This window comes from Paralichthys olivaceus, chromosome 12 (genome assembly GCF_024713975.1).
Source record: "Paralichthys olivaceus isolate ysfri-2021 chromosome 12, ASM2471397v2, whole genome shotgun sequence".
NCBI classification, from domain to species: domain Eukaryota; kingdom Metazoa; phylum Chordata; class Actinopteri; order Pleuronectiformes; family Paralichthyidae; genus Paralichthys; species Paralichthys olivaceus.
This window is the reverse complement of record NC_091104.1, coordinates 6,907,599-6,925,250: the sequence shown is the minus strand read 5'-3', so window position 1 is coordinate 6,925,250 and position 17,652 is coordinate 6,907,599. Positions and strand designations below refer to the sequence as shown.

The 17,652-nt window shown below is 39.5% G+C and overlaps 1 protein-coding gene and 1 long non-coding RNA gene across 9 annotated transcripts; one reads left to right on the top strand and one right to left on the bottom strand.

Moving 5' to 3' along the window:
• Nucleotides 1–18: 18 nt before the first annotated feature.
• Nucleotides 19–17,559, top strand: LOC109636322 (homeodomain-interacting protein kinase 2-like). Of its 6 annotated transcripts, none has more exons than XM_069535460.1 (18): nt 4,308–7,932; nt 8,705–8,806; nt 8,895–8,949; nt 9,111–9,256; nt 9,467–9,586; nt 10,346–10,381; nt 10,516–10,636; nt 10,750–10,869; nt 10,974–11,048; nt 11,551–11,716; nt 11,994–12,193; nt 12,322–12,510; nt 12,688–12,866; nt 13,001–13,121; nt 13,235–13,354; nt 13,459–13,533; nt 16,974–17,140; nt 17,243–17,559. In XM_069535460.1, the coding sequence occupies exons 4-18, from the start codon at nt 9,204–9,206 to the stop codon at nt 17,409–17,411; spliced, it is 1,911 nt and encodes a 636-aa protein (XP_069391561.1). In that variant the 5' UTR covers nt 4,308–7,932; nt 8,705–8,806; nt 8,895–8,949; nt 9,111–9,203; the 3' UTR covers nt 17,412–17,559. The 6 variants fall into 6 exon arrangements, with proteins under 6 accessions (XP_069391558.1, XP_069391559.1, XP_069391561.1 ...); XM_069535461.1 differs by having other exon boundaries at nt 4,308–7,873; nt 9,463–9,586; nt 17,243–17,558; XM_069535459.1 differs by having other exon boundaries at nt 9,463–9,586; nt 17,243–17,558.
• LOC138412205 (uncharacterized) lies at nt 3,502–17,384 on the bottom strand. Of its 3 annotated transcripts, none has more exons than XR_011244688.1 (3): nt 17,252–17,384; nt 14,936–16,476; nt 3,502–3,769 (listed from the first exon to the last, which is right to left on the bottom strand). It is a non-coding gene; the product is annotated as an uncharacterized lncRNA (long non-coding RNA). The 3 variants fall into 3 exon arrangements; XR_011244689.1 differs by lacking the exon at nt 17,252–17,384 and having other exon boundaries at nt 14,936–15,903; nt 16,150–16,967; XR_011244690.1 differs by lacking the exon at nt 17,252–17,384 and adding an exon at nt 16,519–16,967 and having other exon boundaries at nt 14,936–16,416.
• Nucleotides 17,560–17,652: the final 93 nt, after the last annotated feature.

The following is a 17,652-nucleotide window of genomic DNA, read 5'->3' as shown; positions in this document are numbered from 1 at the left end:
TCGTAATTAATTCCCCCAATTTTTTTTAAAATGTGGCCCTAGTACTCTGTCATAATAAATAAATGAAAGTACAAATACATAAATCAATAAGTAAATACATGTAAAAGTAAATAAAAATGTATTTTTTTCCCATTTTTTTATGTATTGGAACTATTTTGTCATAATGTCTTTGTGTATCTATTTTCAACTAAAAACATCAAAGGCATATTACGATCATAGGTTCTACTTTTCCTATGATCCCTTTATATCTTAGTCAAGAATTAGATATATTAAGTCCCTGCAGATACTCTTGTATCCATTCTGTTCGTACCTACTGTACCTGTTGTTCGAACACCCACACTACCCCTACAGAAGTGAAAGAAGGCAAAGAAGAAGGAAAACATCAGAAACCACATTTTAAAACCTTTGATAAAACTGGTAAGTAAAACTCAAGACAGTGATGGGGAGTAACTAAGCATGTTTACACAACTACAGTGCTTAGGAGGCTCCAAGGCTAATTCTGCTTTATATTATGACTTCATGGAAAATATTTATTTGACAGTTGAACATAGTTGCAGGTAAAGAGTTTGAAAAACGTTTCTTTGTATTGTGTAACTTGGATAGAATTCTGATATTGTGAATCCAAAGAACAGTTATTCAGATGTTTAAGAGAAAAAGAGAGATGAAGAAACAGATAATGTGTTGGTTACATTTCGGGAAACAAGGTTGGGGCAATAGTACCGGCAGGAACTTGATTTTATTTCACCCCTGCCTCTGCTGACTCCACATTGTAACCTTCACATGTTCTCCTTCTTTGTCACAGATAAAATGACTGACGCAAGGAAATCTGAGAAGTCAAAGAAGCAAAAGGGCACCACTTTGTGCAGCAGCACCACTCGCTACCTGGTCAAGGAGAGGATTGGAGAAGGATGCTTTTCCAGTGTTGTCAGGGCTGTGAATCTGAGCACATCAGAGGAAGTGGCCATCAAAATCTTAAAAGATAAAAAGAATGCTAAGAAAGAGGTAGAGTAGATTCAATCGTGCATGAATACCTTTTAACACATTTTCTTGCTCATGACTTGTCTATCAAAAGAAATGCTGATACCACGCTGTCACTGCCACCAATAGAATTTTTCCTGTTTCCTCCACAGTTTGCGATGCTTAAAGTGCTGGAGGTTCTTGATCCAGTGAAAAACAACCTGGTTCACTTCATTGAGAAGTTCAGATACAACGGACAAACATGTCTGGTATTTGAAAAGCTGGATATGGACCTTCACGGCATGCAAGAAATGCTAGGGAGGGGAATGACGCTCCATGAAATCCGTCCGATAGCGCACCAGGTAACAATGATGTGGCTTTTTAATCAATCAATCATCAAAATGGTAACATAGTCAAACACCTGAGAAAAGACGTACTTGCTGAAGTAGCATAATTGTTTTTATTCTTGATCTGTTGAAGCCTGCTCTCAGCTCAGTATCTATAACTAACTTTTTACATGATTTCCTTTGTCTCTGCAGTTGCTCACAACTTTAAAAGCGCTGAAAAGCATTGGAGTGGTTCACTCAGACATAAAACCAGACAATGTAATGGTGGTCGACCCTCATGCTACTCCCGTAAGAGTCAAACTCATTGATTTTGGCCTGTCGTCCAACATCCCGAGCAAACTCGGACAGAAATGTCAGCCTCTGGGTTACCGGTAAGTTCAATGTGCAAAGCTCATTGTTTTACATGTGTGTTATTGTTGTCAATGGCAATGTCCTAATATTCACTACACATGCAGAATTTAACAATGTACTAAACAGCTCTTGTGATTCTTGTTTGTACACACAGTGCACCTGAAGTCAGCCTGGGCCTCCCCTTCTCTGAGGCCATAGACATGTGGGGTCTTGCCTGTGTGCTTCTTTTTTTGTATTTGAATGCCCACCCATTCCCCAACTGCGAGTACCAGACAGTAAGAAACCAAATATATGTTGATTTCAATACAAAGATTGTTGCATTCAGACACTTGTCCAAACACGACAGGGGACTTGATGTAGGATGTGATTCTTTATGTTCTCTCTCCAGGTCAAAGCAGTCGTTGGCTTGTTGGGCCTGCCAGCTGACCACCTCCTCAAAGCTGGGATGTATACCGACATGTTCTTCAAGAAGGACCAGTACTGGTCTAAACCAGGATGGTGGTTAAAGGTATTTTGTCTAATGTGTAACTCATTAATGATATATCATTAGATATCATTACATATATAATGATATATTAATGAGTATCTGACCAACATGTTTTGTTCCTTTAGATCTCCGAGGAATTCTATGGCAAGAAGAACAAAACAAAGAAAGTTTTATTTAAAACCCTCGATGACCTAATAACAGTAAGTTACCCATTTCATTACTGAATATATAATTATGTCTCAAATATTTTTATTAAGAAGCATTGCTTAAAATATTACAACGGCAAACATACATGAAAGACACACCAGACGTATGAAAAGAAATAATGACGAAAAACAAAACAAAAATATTAGAAATAATTACCTGACAATTCCCACAAATAAACCCTCTCCCTTACCACCCCCCATTCCCACCCTGAGTAGTTTTACCTATTTTTTTCCCAGGTGGATGGTATCAGTCAGAGTTGTTATCCAATGTTCAAAATAGATGAACAATTCTAAGCGTCTCTGTTGAGGGACAGAAAGCACTTCAACTAATTTCTCATGTACTGTGTTTTAATTCCAGCTCTACCCATTGTCGGAGGGTTCCATGGAGCTCAGTGACAGGAGAGCTTTTTTCAGCCTCATCAAAGGCCTCCTGGAGATGGACCCAGACAGAAGGCTCACCCCAGAGAAAGCACTGTCGCACCCCTTCCTCACGATGTCCCATATATTGGAACAGGCAGAACCATAGTGAGTAACTGAGTTTTGGTTTCAGTACAGATATTGAATGAAGAGAAAAAAAGTGTTAACTGATTAAGTGATCCTCTAATGTGTTGTTGTGTTTTATCCAGTTTATTTAATTCTCTGGACAAAATGGGCAATTTGGGAATGGAAGAGGACGACAGTCAGTCTTTCAAATGTGATATGGCTCAGGAAGAGCCTGAGGAGGAAAAGCCTAAGGAGGACGAGCCTGAGGAGAAGGCTTCAGCCTTCGGCAAGAAACACCGCACGCGTGCTGATAAATCAGCATCAGCGGTGTCGGCCGTCGGCAAAAAACACCGCACGCGTGCTGATAAATCAGCATCAGCGGTGTCGGCCGTCTGCAAAAAACACCGCACACGTGCTGATAAATCAGCATCAGCGTTGTCGGTGTCGGCCGTCGACAACAAACACCGCACGTATGTTGACAAATCAGCATCAGCGGTGTCGGCCTTCAGCAGCTACCGACTTCACACTCCAGCTGATAAGAAAATCAATGACAGGAGTCGAACTGTCACAGTGGAAAAGCCACTGAAAAAGGACAAAAAGTCCTTTGGCAGAATTGTGAAGAAGGCGTTTGTAAAAATTTTCAAAAAAATTACGAAAATTGGGAGACGGTAGCGTTACATGTGGCCAAAGAACCAAATTTCTGATTGTACGAGACAGAGTTTGGACTTGCATGTAAACACCTTAATGGACATAACAAAACGGGAAAAGAAACCCTAGATAAGTCATTACCGGCATTTTTTATTTATTACAAATATATGGTTTCAGTGTATCAAGCTGTTCCATGTATCTGTACTGAGTGTGAGTAGTTGACCTGCCACTTCCACCCCTCCACCTCTTTCTTGCCCCCCTCTATCTCTGTTTTTCTCGACTCTCACACTCTGCCTAATGTGACTTTAAAAATAAGAATAAATAATGGTTCAAACCCAATTACTTTCCTCCCTGTTTTTTTGCTTTGGAGACGACGCCATGATGGTTTGGTCAATTGAGTTTTAACACATATGCTGATGACCAACAGAAAGGGTTACGAACGGGTGGAAAATGACCTGATGACAATAAAAAGTCAACTTTAAGTGCAAAGTGACATTTTCATCAGTCCAATTGGTCAGAGCAGGTCAAGTGGAGCTGGACTGGAATAGACTGTAAAGTCATGATCAAGGTTTCCTGCTCACGTTATAGTCTGTTCAGTCTGTGCACACCATGGTCCAGACTATCGGTCCTCGTGTTGCACACCAGGTGCTCTGTGGTCAACCTCCAAATCGACTGCAGCTAGTTTTCATTCAAGGTTTATTATTATTGTGTGTTTGGTTCTCAGAAGGATCCCATGGATAAACAACACTGGGGGCAAAACAACAAAAGATTTCAGCTTCACCTCCCATATCCCGCACACAGAGACTGTTTTCATGTATAAGAAGCATCTACATACGTGTACATATGTGAACATTTGGGATATTTCATTTATTTCCATGTGGTAAGATATGCATGTATTACTGGCGTTGGTCATCGTTCTTGTCTGCACTACATCAAATATTTTCTTGAATGGAGATTTTCCCTTCCATGAAAACAAAAAAAGTCCTGTTTTTAAAAATGACCACAAATGTTCAAACAAGCATGTCAGGCCAAGTAGGTGGCGATAAAATCGACATCAACGCTTAGCTCCAAGCAGCAGTGGGCATGTGCGATGTAAGCTGAGACATCACTGCTTTTTAGAAAGTCTACAGTTTTAGGGTGTAAAAATCTCAGTTTTAGTGACTTTAACGTTGTTTGTGTTTCAACGAGAGGCTCAGACGCAGAGCAAAACGTTTGTTTTTCTAAATATTTGCAACAGGGTGATATTTTGGCTGTGGTTTTCTATGTTTAAAGTTATTTACATGTACATTGTCACTCTGAAAAATAATAATTATTATTATTATTTTGCTTTCCTTGAGAACCTTCAATCAGAAACTGCACAGTAATGAATTACTTCTAATAGAAACTTGGGCCAAACTCCAGAGTAGCAAATGTTCACATTCTCAATTCTTTCTGTGCGCTCATCAATCAATCTTTTGCAGCTGCAGTGAGTGTTTGGAGGATGTTTTAAACCCACGGTTTGTGTTGAACTTATTAATGACAAAGTATCTGACCTGGATGTTTTGTTCCTGTAGAGGATTTACAGAGGCAGCAAATATCTGTGGTTATGTTGACTCCCAGTGCTGGCGAAGTAACACTTAACAGTACACTTAGAAGGTGTGTTCCACTTGGTGCGGCGCTGACTTAACCTGATGCATGCTGGTTCTTACACATACAAGCTGGTTATAATTTTTGTCCAACATGTCAGTGACACGCATGACATGTCCTATGTCTTTACTCTCAGAATTCAGATGGGTCTTTTGCTCCATATCCATAAATGTAAAGTGTTAAAACCCAAACCACCTGAAAAATGTCCAACAGAAGAACAATATCCACGTAATACCTTGGAATTAAAACTTTATTATATGTAATTACATATATTAGATTCACTTAATACGTAACCACTGGTCGTGCACATCTGATGGTTTCTCTTTCTGTTATGTTATTTCATGTGTGCCCTATTTTTCCTTTCTAATGTGCTGATTAATACCAAATTAAAAGGTTCTCAATATTTACATGCAAAGACAATGTGATAAATTTTTGATCTCCTTCTGACATGGTCACTATACACTACAGTTTTGATTTTCCGCTGAAAGAAACTACTCAGTCAACTTTGTTCTTTGTTAAAAAATACAAGCATTTCCTCAACATTCGCTTAATCTGCAAAGAAAAAATCAAACCCCGTGAGATCGGCCGTTGTTCTCGTCTCACTGACGCTACAATACGTAAAAAGTGTTGGACTTGATTTTTTTACTCCAAAGCTTCCTTGTACCAGTCAAGTCAAGGCAGTCGTAGTAGAGCCGACCCATAACCAATCCGGCTCTAGGCTGAGGAAGGGCTGCCTACCTTATTAGCATATGGAAATAGAAATACGTACGTAAATAAATGGAGAAATACAGATAAATGAATATAAAAATACATAAAGTACGACAGAGCATAAGGGCCACAATTTAAAAAAAAGAGAGAATAAAGTCGTTATTAAATATGGCGAGAATAAAATCCAAAAGATTAAATATCTCCTTGTTTGGGAAACCTAAAGTCTACTAAAGTACAACTCTACGAAATGCTCCACGGCCCTCATTTTAACAACTCTCCTCTAAAACAACGGGTTAGATTTTTACAACTTTATTCTCATGATTAATTCTCGCCATATTTAATAACGACTTAAATCTCGTGATTATTATTGCTGGGGCTTATTATTCTTAGTTCTTCTTACGTAAACTCTTCCCAAAGATTTTCCCGTCAATCGTACTCGAGACCTATAAAAAAAAATACATGTGGAAATACGTCGAATGGTTTGCTATGACTTCTCTAAGAATTTCGTCCAATAGTTCGCTCAAAAATCACGAAAACGCGTCTGAAATCTACGAATGGGAGTCAAGGTCTCTCAACCTAGAGAGCGAGAAGACAAAAACGGGCGTTTTTCAGCCACTTCTCCGGTGTTTAAACTTCTCCTAGCCACTAACGGAGTCCCACAGACATGATTTTTACATCAGGCGAAAATAAAGTTTGTTTCCTACGCACACGTCACTCTGACATCTCTCGGTGCCGTAGTTAAGGCTGGGTCAATTTATCGAGAAATGTTTTCCAGTCTCACCTCTCCATTGACTGCCATGTTAATTTTTGAAAAAAAAAGTCAGAAAGGAGAAAAACAGGAACAAATTTCTAACTCCCACAGTCTCATTTTTGAACTCTCACCAATAAAAAAAAGATCCGTACGCGCGGAGATTCTCACGGTGTTTTCATTTCACAGATAGGACTCATAGTTTTTGAGTAAGAAGCATTTGTTCGAAAACTGTCGCTAGAGCACAGAATTCTCTGTTCCCCATTGGATCCAACGTAAAGTTGAAGGGAAGATTTTGGAGGGAAAAACACTAAATTTCTAACTCGCTCTCACGATCTCATTTCTTAACGATAAAACAATAAAAAACATACGTACACGTCGGACAGAGTCTTGGGGTTCTCACGATGTGTTTATTTCTCAGATAGGACTTATACATTTTGAGTTAGAAGCATTTGTTTGAGGGGTGATCTGGAGCTTGTCCGGCTCTCTAAAGTGAGGGGGAGACAGGTTACGAACTTTTCACTACGCTCTGCTTCAGGCACTTGCACCAAGTGACGTCAGTCTGGGTTTCAGACCGGGTGAGGGCGGGAGCTTTCCCTTCGCTTTTTGACAATTTGAATAAAAATAAAAATAAGCACAACATCAGGCTATGAGTGCTTGAGTAGAACTACTGTAAATTTAAATTAGGGAACATCTGTAATTTGTAGTATAAATTACATACTATAATTTAACATGTTAAGCTTATTGAGTATAATATAAATAGACATTAATTTAACCTAAAAAAAATTAAAAACATTTAAAGTCAAGGACCCCCAAATTAATATGCATTGTGGAAGCTCATTTTGAAGATTTACGCTAACATTAGGACGACTTGTTGTCGCCAGGCTACAGTCGAGACAAGTCAGAAAAACATCACGTACAGTGAAATGCATTTTAATGCCAAAATACATTTAAACGTTCTATTTTAAATTGTTTTCATGCCCTTGGTAATGTTTCTATGCTTTACGTGAAGCACTTTGAACGCAAAGTTTGTCCCAGTCCGCCATGTTTTGGGTTTTTCGGAGCTGGGGCGTCTCGAACCAGAAGCAGTCCACGTTCCAGCGGACCAGTCCGGCGTCACAACAGTTCAACACTTCACCTCATGTCAAAATCATTTCTTTATTCAACTCCTCGAAGTTCAAGGAGACTCTGTCTTCTTCTTCTGTCTAGGACACTCTGTCGTCCTGGGTAACACGCTCACCTGGGGGCGGAGCTGACTCGATGACGTTGGGAAGAAACAGCGCAGCGTCTCTGTGAAGAATAACGACTAAAAGTGAGAAACAGCGCAACTTGTGTTTGTTTCGCGAATTACCGGACTCACACACACACGAGGTAGGATTCTTTCAACTACAGTAACTTCACCGCGTTACGAAACGTAGACATATAAATGCCGCATTCAACGGCGCGACCACCGAGCGGTGATTTTTAGCTAGGTGTAGCTACTCGTGCGTCTCAAAGAGTAATTGTGAAATTGTTTGGCACAAAACACACGTGTTTGTAACCACACTGAAACTCTGGTATTCATTCAGTGGTGATAAATTAAATTTTAGCCCCCAAGCCTAGCTGTATTAGTTCTTGATAATTTATATTTCATGCTGCTGCATAGTCAATTATTAGATTATTTATGTAAATTAACATCATGATATTTTTATAGTCATACAAATGAGCTTACATTATGTTTACATGCTCAAATTGATCATCAATGATCAATACTTTTGCTACTTTAAGAAAATATGATGTTAATAATTATTTTGAAGATTGACTTAAGATTTTGAAATTGTGGTACTTAACGGTGCAGTAGCCTAGTATTAATAAAAACAGCTCTATATTATTTCTGACACCAGTCATTGCCATAATTGTTAAATGACCATGGTCTCCCTGTTTCCCACTGCTCTTTAGTAAACAGAAAATGCATTTTCAGGTCGGGATATCAATTTATCTATATAAACTTGACGCTTGCTAGAAAATGTATTTCTGTTTACTAAAGAGCTGATTAGATGGAAACCCCTATTACTGAACACTTGATGCTTCATCATACTATAGAGTTTTACTTTAAAAAAAGTTCTGCTGTATATTCCAGCAATTTGTGTCTGTATTTATATAGTATTGGAGTGTCAAAATGACCAGACGAAAACCTGGAAAACGATGGAGAAGGACTGATAATGAAGAAGATCCACATAAACGACCAAGAAGGACTGCACAATTGGTGAGTAGCCTGGCTTTGCTGTGTTGCAGCAAACTTGCAGCAGATACGATATTTAATTATATTTAATACCTTATTTTCCTCCCTGCAGTCATCCCCCCCTGCAGCCACCAATGTTCATGTGGAGGATGATCAGCAATATTTAGGTAAGTTATGAACTGGAAATATAGATTATAACACAAGAAATCTGTTCTTTGCTAATTGATGAAAAATGTAATTTGAACAAAATGTGACTCTCAATATTTTCAAGAGGGTCCTGATCTAGAAAAAGGTGTGAACCATTGACGTGTGCTCTTCTCTGTGTCAGGAGGTAGCAGCAGGGGAACACAGCGGGGGGTGCCTCCTGGAGGAGCCTAAAACGCTGCACTTCAAGGGGAAAACGTCCAACCTCCGAGTGTCCATGCATGATGTACCACACTCACTCTGGAAAATCAAGCTCTCACCACCTGCCAGGTACAAACACCCTCTGTCTGTCTGTCTGTCTGTCTAATGATGTACAGTATATTTTGTCACTGAGCAGATCCTGCTAAAATATGACAATATCATTTGAGTCCGAGAAACTGATATACAGGCTGAGACGATATACGTTTTGCGTTGATGTTTTTTTTTTTTTTTTTTACCCTTAATGATTTTTATTCTATTTTATTTCCTTGCACAAGGAAGCGTGGCACAACAGAGTATTTCAACTGTTGACTCTATCGAAGACAATGAAGAACCATCTTCTAGATCAGCCTTCAGAGATCCTCCTGATGGCGTAACAACTGAACTACATGGGAATGCTGAGTATGATCCATCTCAATCATTTAAGGAAGCTCTCCCTGATGTGGGGGATAGGATGTATGATGATGAACATATGTTCAGTGAGGAATTTGAGGAGTGTGCAGAAGAGTCAAATTTCAAGGACACAACAGACAAACCGTTATATGACAATGCATCAATAACTGTGGCAGAGTGATCATCATGGCTTACGTAAACTCATAAAGTAACTGATAAGGCCCTTAGTGATTTGCTTAAAATGTTCAAGTTGCTTTGTCCCGATAGTCTGAATACAAACTGCTTAAACAGTGTACAGAAGTTCAGACTTTTTTTTCTCCTACTCTGCATCATCCCCTAATGTATTGCATAAATATTGCTGTAATTGTTTTGGGTCAATAGAAGGTGAACAATTAGAATGTCTGTCTTGTTGGACCAGTGTTTCAGAAGACAGATCCTCATCCTTCATAGAGGTTCCAATTGAGGCTCAAATAAGGTCATTGTTTCTCAAGCCAAGTTTTCAGGAGAAGCTTAACTTTAGATTAAGCAGGAAGAAGACAGATCCTAACAACATTGAAGATATATATATATATATATATATATATTTATACAGTATATATATATATATATATATATATCTCTGAAGTTGCTCACAACTCTTAAAGCGCTGAAAAGCATTGGAGTGGTTCACTCAGACATTAAACCAGACAACATAATGGTGGTCGACCCTCATGCTACTCCCTTAAGAGTCAAACTAATTGATTTTGGCCTGTCCTTCAAAATTCACAGCAAACTCGGACAGAAATGTCAGCCTCTGGGTTACCGGTAAGTTCAATGTGCAAAGCTCATTGTTTAACATGTGTGTTATTGTTGTCAATGGCAATGTCCTAATATTCACTACACATGCAGAATTTAAAAATGTACTAAACAGCTCTTGTGATTCTTGTTTGTACACACAGTGCACCTGAAGTCAGCCTGGGCCTCCCCTTCTCTGAGGCCATAGACATGTGGGGTCTTGCCTGTGTGCTTCTTTTTTTGTATTTGAATGCCCACCCATTCCCCAACTGCGAGTACCAGACAGTAAGAAACCAAATATATGTTGATTTCAATACAAAGATTGTTGCATTCAGACACTTGTCCAAACACGACAGGGTACTTGATGTAGGATGTGATTCTTTATGTTCTCTCTCCAGGTCAAAGCAGTCGTTGGCTTGTTGGGCCTGCCAGCTGACCACCTCCTCAAAGCTGGGATGTACACCGACATGTTCTTTAAGGAGGACCAGTACTGGTCTAAACCAGGATGGTGGTTAAAGGTATTTTGTCTAATGTGTAACTCATTAATGATATATCATTATATATCATTACATATATAATGATATATTAATGAGTATCTGACCAACATGTTTTGTTCCTTTAGATCTCCGAGGAATTCTATGGGAAGAGGAACAAAGCAAAGAAAGTTTTGTTTAAAACCCTCGATGACCTAATACCAGTAAGTTACCCATTTCATTACTGAATAAATAATTATGTCTCAAATATTTTTATTAAGAAGCATTGCTTAAAATATTCCAAAGATCAAAAAACATAACAAAGGCAAACATACAAGAAAGACACACCAGACGTATGAAAAGAAATGACGAAAAAGGAACAAAACAAAAATATTAAAAATAATTACCTGACAATTCCCAAAAATAAACCCTCTCCCTTACCACCCCCCATTCCCACCCTGAGTAGTGCTACCTAGAATACCAATGTCTTTTAGAATCAAAAAATATGCATGTTATTCATCCATTCTCTAAGAAAGAAATCACAGGTGTCCAAGTCCGTTTGAAAGTCACTAGTGTCATTGAGGACCTGTCAGATTTTTTCCAGGTGGATGGTATCAGTCAGAGTTGTTATCCAATGTTCAAAATAGATGAACAATTCTAAGTGTCTCTGTTGAGGGACAGAAAGCACTTCAACTACTCTCATCTACTGTGTTTTTTAAAATCCAGCTCTACCCATTGTCGGAGGGTTCCATGGAGCTCAGTGACAGGAGAGCTTTTTTCAGCCTCATCAAGGCCTCCTGGAGATGGACCCAGACAAAAGGCTCACCCCAGAGGAAGCACTGTCGCACCCCTTCCTCACGATGTCCCATATATTGGAACAGGCAGAACCATAGTGAGTAACTGAGTTTTGGTTTCAGTACAGATATTGAATGAAGAGAAAAAAAGTGTTAACTGATTAAGTGATCCTCTAATGTGTTGTTGTGTTTTATTCAGTTTATTTACTTCTCTGTCCAAAATGGGCAATTTGGGAATGGAAGAGGACGACAGTCAGTCTTCCCCATGTGATATGGCTCAGGAAGAGCCTGAGGAGGAGGAACTTGATTTTATTTCACCCCTGCCTCTGCTGACTCCACATTGTAACCTTCACATGTTCTACTTCTTTGTCATAGATAAAATGACTGACGCAAGGAAATCTGAGAAGTCAAAGAAGCCAAAGGGCACCGTTTTGTGCAGCAGCACCACTCGCTACCTGGTCAAGGAGAGGATTGGAGAAGGATGCTTTTCCAGTGTTGTCAGGGCTGTGAATCTGAGCACATCAGAGGAAGTGGCCATCAAAATCTTAAAAGATAAAAAGAATGCTAAAAAAGAGGTAGAGTAGATTCAATCGTGCATGAATACCTTTTAACACATTTTCTTGCTCATGACTTGTCTATCAAAAGAAATGCTGATACCACGCTGTCACTGCCACCAATATAATTTTTCCTGTTTCCTCCACAGTTTGCGATGCTTAAAGTGCTGGAGGTTCTTGATCCAGTGAAAAACAACCTGGTTCACTTCATTGAGAAGTTCAGATACAACGGACAAACATGTCTGGTATTTGAAAAGCTGGATATGGACCTTCACGGCATGCAAGAAATGCTAGGGAGGGGAATGACACTCCATGAAATCCGGCCGATAGCGCACCAGGTAACAATGATGTGGCTTTTTAATCAATCAATCATCAACGGGGTAACATAGTCAAACACCTGAGAAAAGACGTACTTGCTGAAGTAGCATAATTGTTTTTATTCTTGATCTGTTGAAGCCTGCTCTCAGCTCAGTATCTATAACTAACTTTTTACATGATTTCCTTTGTCTCTGCAGTTGCTCACAACTTTAAAAGCGCTGAAAAGCATTGGAGTGGTTCACTCAGACATAAAACCAGACAATGTAATGGTGGTCGACCCTCATGCTACTCCCTTAAGAGTCAAACTCATTGATTTTGGCCTGTCGTCCAACATCCCGAGCAAACTCGGACAGAAATGTCAGCCTCTGGGTTACCGGTAAGTTCAATGTGCAAAGCTCATTGTTTAACATGTGAGTTATTGTTGTCAATGGCAATGTCCTAATATTCACTACACATGCAGAATTTAAAAATGTACTAAACAGCTTTTGTGATTCTTGTTTGTACACACAGTGCACCTGAAGTCAGCCTGGGCCTCCCCTTCTCTGAGGCCATAGACATGTGGGGTCTTGCCTGTGTGCTTCTTTTTTTGTATTTGAATGCCCACCCATTCCCCAGCTGCGAGTACCAGACAGTAAGAAACCAAATATATGTTGATTTCAATACAAAGATTGTTGCATTCAGACACTTGTCCAAACACAACAGGGGACTTGATGTAGGATGTGATTCTTTATGTTCTCTCTCCAGGTCAAAGCAGTCGTTGGCTTGTTGGGCCTGCCAGCTGACCACCTCCTCAAAGCTGGGATGTACACCGACATGTTCTTTAAGGAGGACCAGTACTGGTCTAAACCAGGATGGTGGTTAAAGGTATTTTGTCTAATGTGTAACTCATTAATGATATATCATTAGATATCATTACATATATAATGATATATTAATGAGTATCTGACCAACATGTTTTGTTCCTTTAGATCTCCGAGGAATTCTATGGGAAGAGGAACAAAGCAAAGAAAGTTTTATTTAAAACCCTCGATGACCTAATAACAGTAAGTTACCCATTTCTTTACTGAATATATAATTATGTCTCAAATATTTTTATTAAGAAGCATTGCTTAAAATATTACAAAGGCAAACATACATGAAAGACACACCAGACGTATGAAAAGAAATAATGACGAAAAAGAAACAAAACAAAAATATTAAAAATAATTACCTGACAATTCCCACAAATAAACCCTCTCCCTTACCACCCCCCATTCCCACCCTGAGTAGTGCTACCTAGAATACCAATGTCTTTTAGAATCAAAAATATGCATCTTATTCATCCATTCCCTCTAAGAAAGAAATCACAGGTGTCCAAGTCCGTTTGAAAACCTCTAGTGTCATTGAGGACCTGTCAGATTTTTTTCCCAGGTGGATGGTATCAGTCAGAGTTGTTATCCAATGTTCAAAATAGATGAACAATTCTAAGCGTCTCTGTTGAGGGACAGAAAGCACTTCAACTAATTTCTCATGTACTGTGTTTTAATTCCAGCTCTACCCATTGTCGGAGGGTTCCATGGAGCTCAGTGAGAGGAGAGCTTTTTTCAGCCTCATCAAAGGCCTCCTGGAGATGGACCCAGACAGAAGGCTCACCCCAGAGGAAGCACTGTCGCTCGCACCCCTTCCTCACCATGTCCCATATATTGGAACAGGCAGAACCATAGTGAGTAACTGAGTTTTGGTTTCAGTACAGATATTGAATGAAGAGAAAAAAAGTGTTAACTGATTAAGTGATCCTCTAATGTGTTGTTGTGTTTTATTCAGTTTATTTAATTCTCTGGACAAAATGGGCAATTTGGGAATGGAAGAGGACGACAGTCAGTCTTCCCCGTGTGATATGGCTCAGGAAGAGCCTGAGGAGGAAAAGCCTGAGGAGGAAACACCTGAGGAGGAAAAGCCTGAGGAGGAAGAGCCAGAGGAGGAAGACTCTGATATGGAGTCTGAAGAGGATGAGCCTGAGGAGAAGGCTTCAGCCTTCAGCAACAAACACCGACACCGCACACGTGCTGATAAATCAGCATCAGCGGTGTCGGCCTTCAGCAGATACCGACTTCACACTCCAGCTGATAAGAAAATCAATGACAGGAGTCGAACTGTCACAGTGGAAAAGCCACTGAAAAAGGACAAAAAGTCCTTTTGCAGAATTATGAAGAAGGCATTTGTAAAAATTTTCAAAAAAATTAAGAAAATTGGGAGACGGTAGCGTTACATGTGGCCAAAGAACCAAATTTCTGATCGTACGAGACAGAGTTTGGACATGCATGTAAACACCTTAACGGCCATAACAAGACGGGAAAAGAAACCCTAAATAAGTCGTTCATTACCGGCATTTTTTATTTATTACAAATATATGGTTTAAGTGTATCAAGCTGTTCCATGTATCTGTACTGAGTGTGAGTAGTTGACCTGCCACTTCAACCCCTCCACCTCTTTCTTGCCCCCCTCTATCTCTGTTTTTCTCGACTCTCACACTCTGCCTAATGTGACTTTAAAAATAAGAATAAATTATGGTTCAAACCCAATTACTTTCCTCCCTGTTTTTTTGCTTTGGAGACGACGCCATGATGGTTTGGTCAATTGAGTTTTGACACATGCTGATGACCAACATAAAGGGTTACGAACGGGTGGAAAATGACCTGATGACAATAAAAAGTCAACTTTAAGTGCAAAGTGACATTTTCATCAGTCCAATTGGTCAGAGCAGGTCAAGTGGAGCTGGACTGGAATAGACTGTAAAGTCATGATCAAGGTTTCCTGCTCAAGTTATAGTCTGTTCAGTCTGTGCACACCATGGTCCAGACTATCGGTCCTCGTGTTGCACACCAGGTGCTCTGTGGTCAACCTCCAAATCGACTGCAGCTAGTTTTCATTCAAGGTTTATTTGCCAAACTGAAAGAGAGGCTGCTTCTCTGTTTGACTCACATGTGGAAGTGATGATCAGGAAGCTTAAATCTGTGTGTTTGGTTCTCAGAAGGATCCCATGGATAAACAACACTGGGGGCAAAACAACAAAAGATTGCAGCTTCACCTCCCATATCCCGCACACAGAGACTGTTTTCATGTATAAGAAGCATCTACATACGTGAGAACCATATGTGAACATTTGGGATATTTTATTTATTTCCATGTGGTAAGATATGCATGTATTACTGGCGTTGGTCATCGTTCTTGTCTGCACTACATCAAATATTTTCTTGAATGGAGATTTTCCCTTCCATGAAACCAAAAAAAGTCCTGTTTTTAAAAATGACCACAAATGTTCAAACAAGCGTGTCAGGCCAAGTAGGTGGCGATAAAATTGACATCAACGCTTAGCTCCAAGCAACAGTGGGCATGTGCGATGTAAGCTGAGACATCACTGCTTTTTAGAAAGTCTACAGTTTTAGGGGGTAAAAATCTCAGTTTTAGTGACTTTAACGTTGTTTGTGTTTCAACGAGAGGCTCAGACGCAAAGCAAAACATTTGTTTTGCTAAATATTTGCAACAGGGTGATATTTTGGCTGTGGTTTTCTATGTTTAAAGTTATTTGCATGTACATTGTCACTCTGAAAAATAATAATAATAATAATTTTGCTTTCCTTGAGAAACCTTCAATCAGCAACTGCACAGTAATGAATTACCTCTAATAGAAACTTGGGCCAAACTCCAGAGAATCAAATGTTCACATTCTCAATTCTTTCTGTGCGCTCATCAACTTGATTTTATTTCACCCCTGCCTCTGCTGACTCCACATTGTAACCTTCACATGTTCTCCTTCTTTGTCACAGATGAAATGACTGAAGTCGAGAAATCTAACAAGCCAAAGAGCATCATTTTGTGCAGCAGCACCACTCGCTACCTCATCAAGGAGAGGATTGGAGAAGGAGGCTTTTCCAGTGTTGTCAGGGCTGTGAATTTGAGCACATCAGAGGAAGTGGCCATCAAGAGCTTAAAAGATCAAAAGAATGCTAAAAAAGAGGTAGAGTAGATTAAATTGTATGCATGAATACCTTTTAACACATTTTCTTGCTCATGACTTGTCTATCAAAAGAAATGCTGATACCACGCTGTCACTGCCACCAATAGAATTTTGACGAATGAAAAGAAATGACGAAAAAGAAACAAAACAAAAATATTAAAAATAATTACCTGAGATGCCCACAAATAAACCCTCTCCCTTACCACCCCCCATTCCCACCCTGAGTAGTGCTACCTAGAATACCAATGTCTTTTAGAATCAAAAATATGCATCTTATTCATCCATTCCCTCTAAGAAAGAAATCACAGGTGTCCAAGTCCGTTTGAAAACCTCTAGTGTCATTGAGGAACTGTCTGATTTTTTCCAGGTGGATGGTATCAGTCAGAGTTGTTATCCAATGTTCAAAATAGATGAACAATTCTAAGCGTCTCTGTTGAGGGACAGAAAGCAGTTCAACTACTCTCATCTACTGTGTTTTAAATCCAGCTCTACCCATTGTCGGAGGGTTCCATGGAGCTCAGTGACAGGAGAGCTTTTTTCAGCCTCATCAAAGGCCTCCTGGAGATTGACCCAGACAAAAGGCTCACCCCAGAGGAAGCACTGTTGCACCCCTTCCTCACGATGTCCCATATATTGGAACAGGCAGAACCATAGTGAGTAACTGAGTTTTGGTTTCAGTACAGATATTGAATGAAGAGAAAAAAAAGTGTTAACTGATTAAGTGATCCTCTAATGTGTTGTTGTGTTTTATTCAGTTTATTTACTTCTCTGTCCAAAATGGGCAATTTGGGAATGGAAGAGGACGACAGTGAGTGTTCCCCATGTGATATGGCTCAGGAAGAGCCTGAGGAGGAGGAGTCAGAGGAGGAGGAGTCAGAGGTGGAGGAGTCAGAGGAGGAGGCTTCGGCAACAAAGTCGACTTAATCTCGTAATTAATTCCCCCAATTTTTTTTTAAAATGTGGCCCTAGTACTCTGTCATAATAAATAAATGAAAGTACAAATACATAAATCAATAAGTAAATACATGTAAAAGTACTTAAAAATGTATTTTTTCCCCATTTTTGTATGTATTGGAACTATTTTGTCATAATGTCTTTGTGTATCTATTTTCAACTAAAAACATCAAAGGCATATTACGATCATAGGTTCTACTTTTCCTATGAT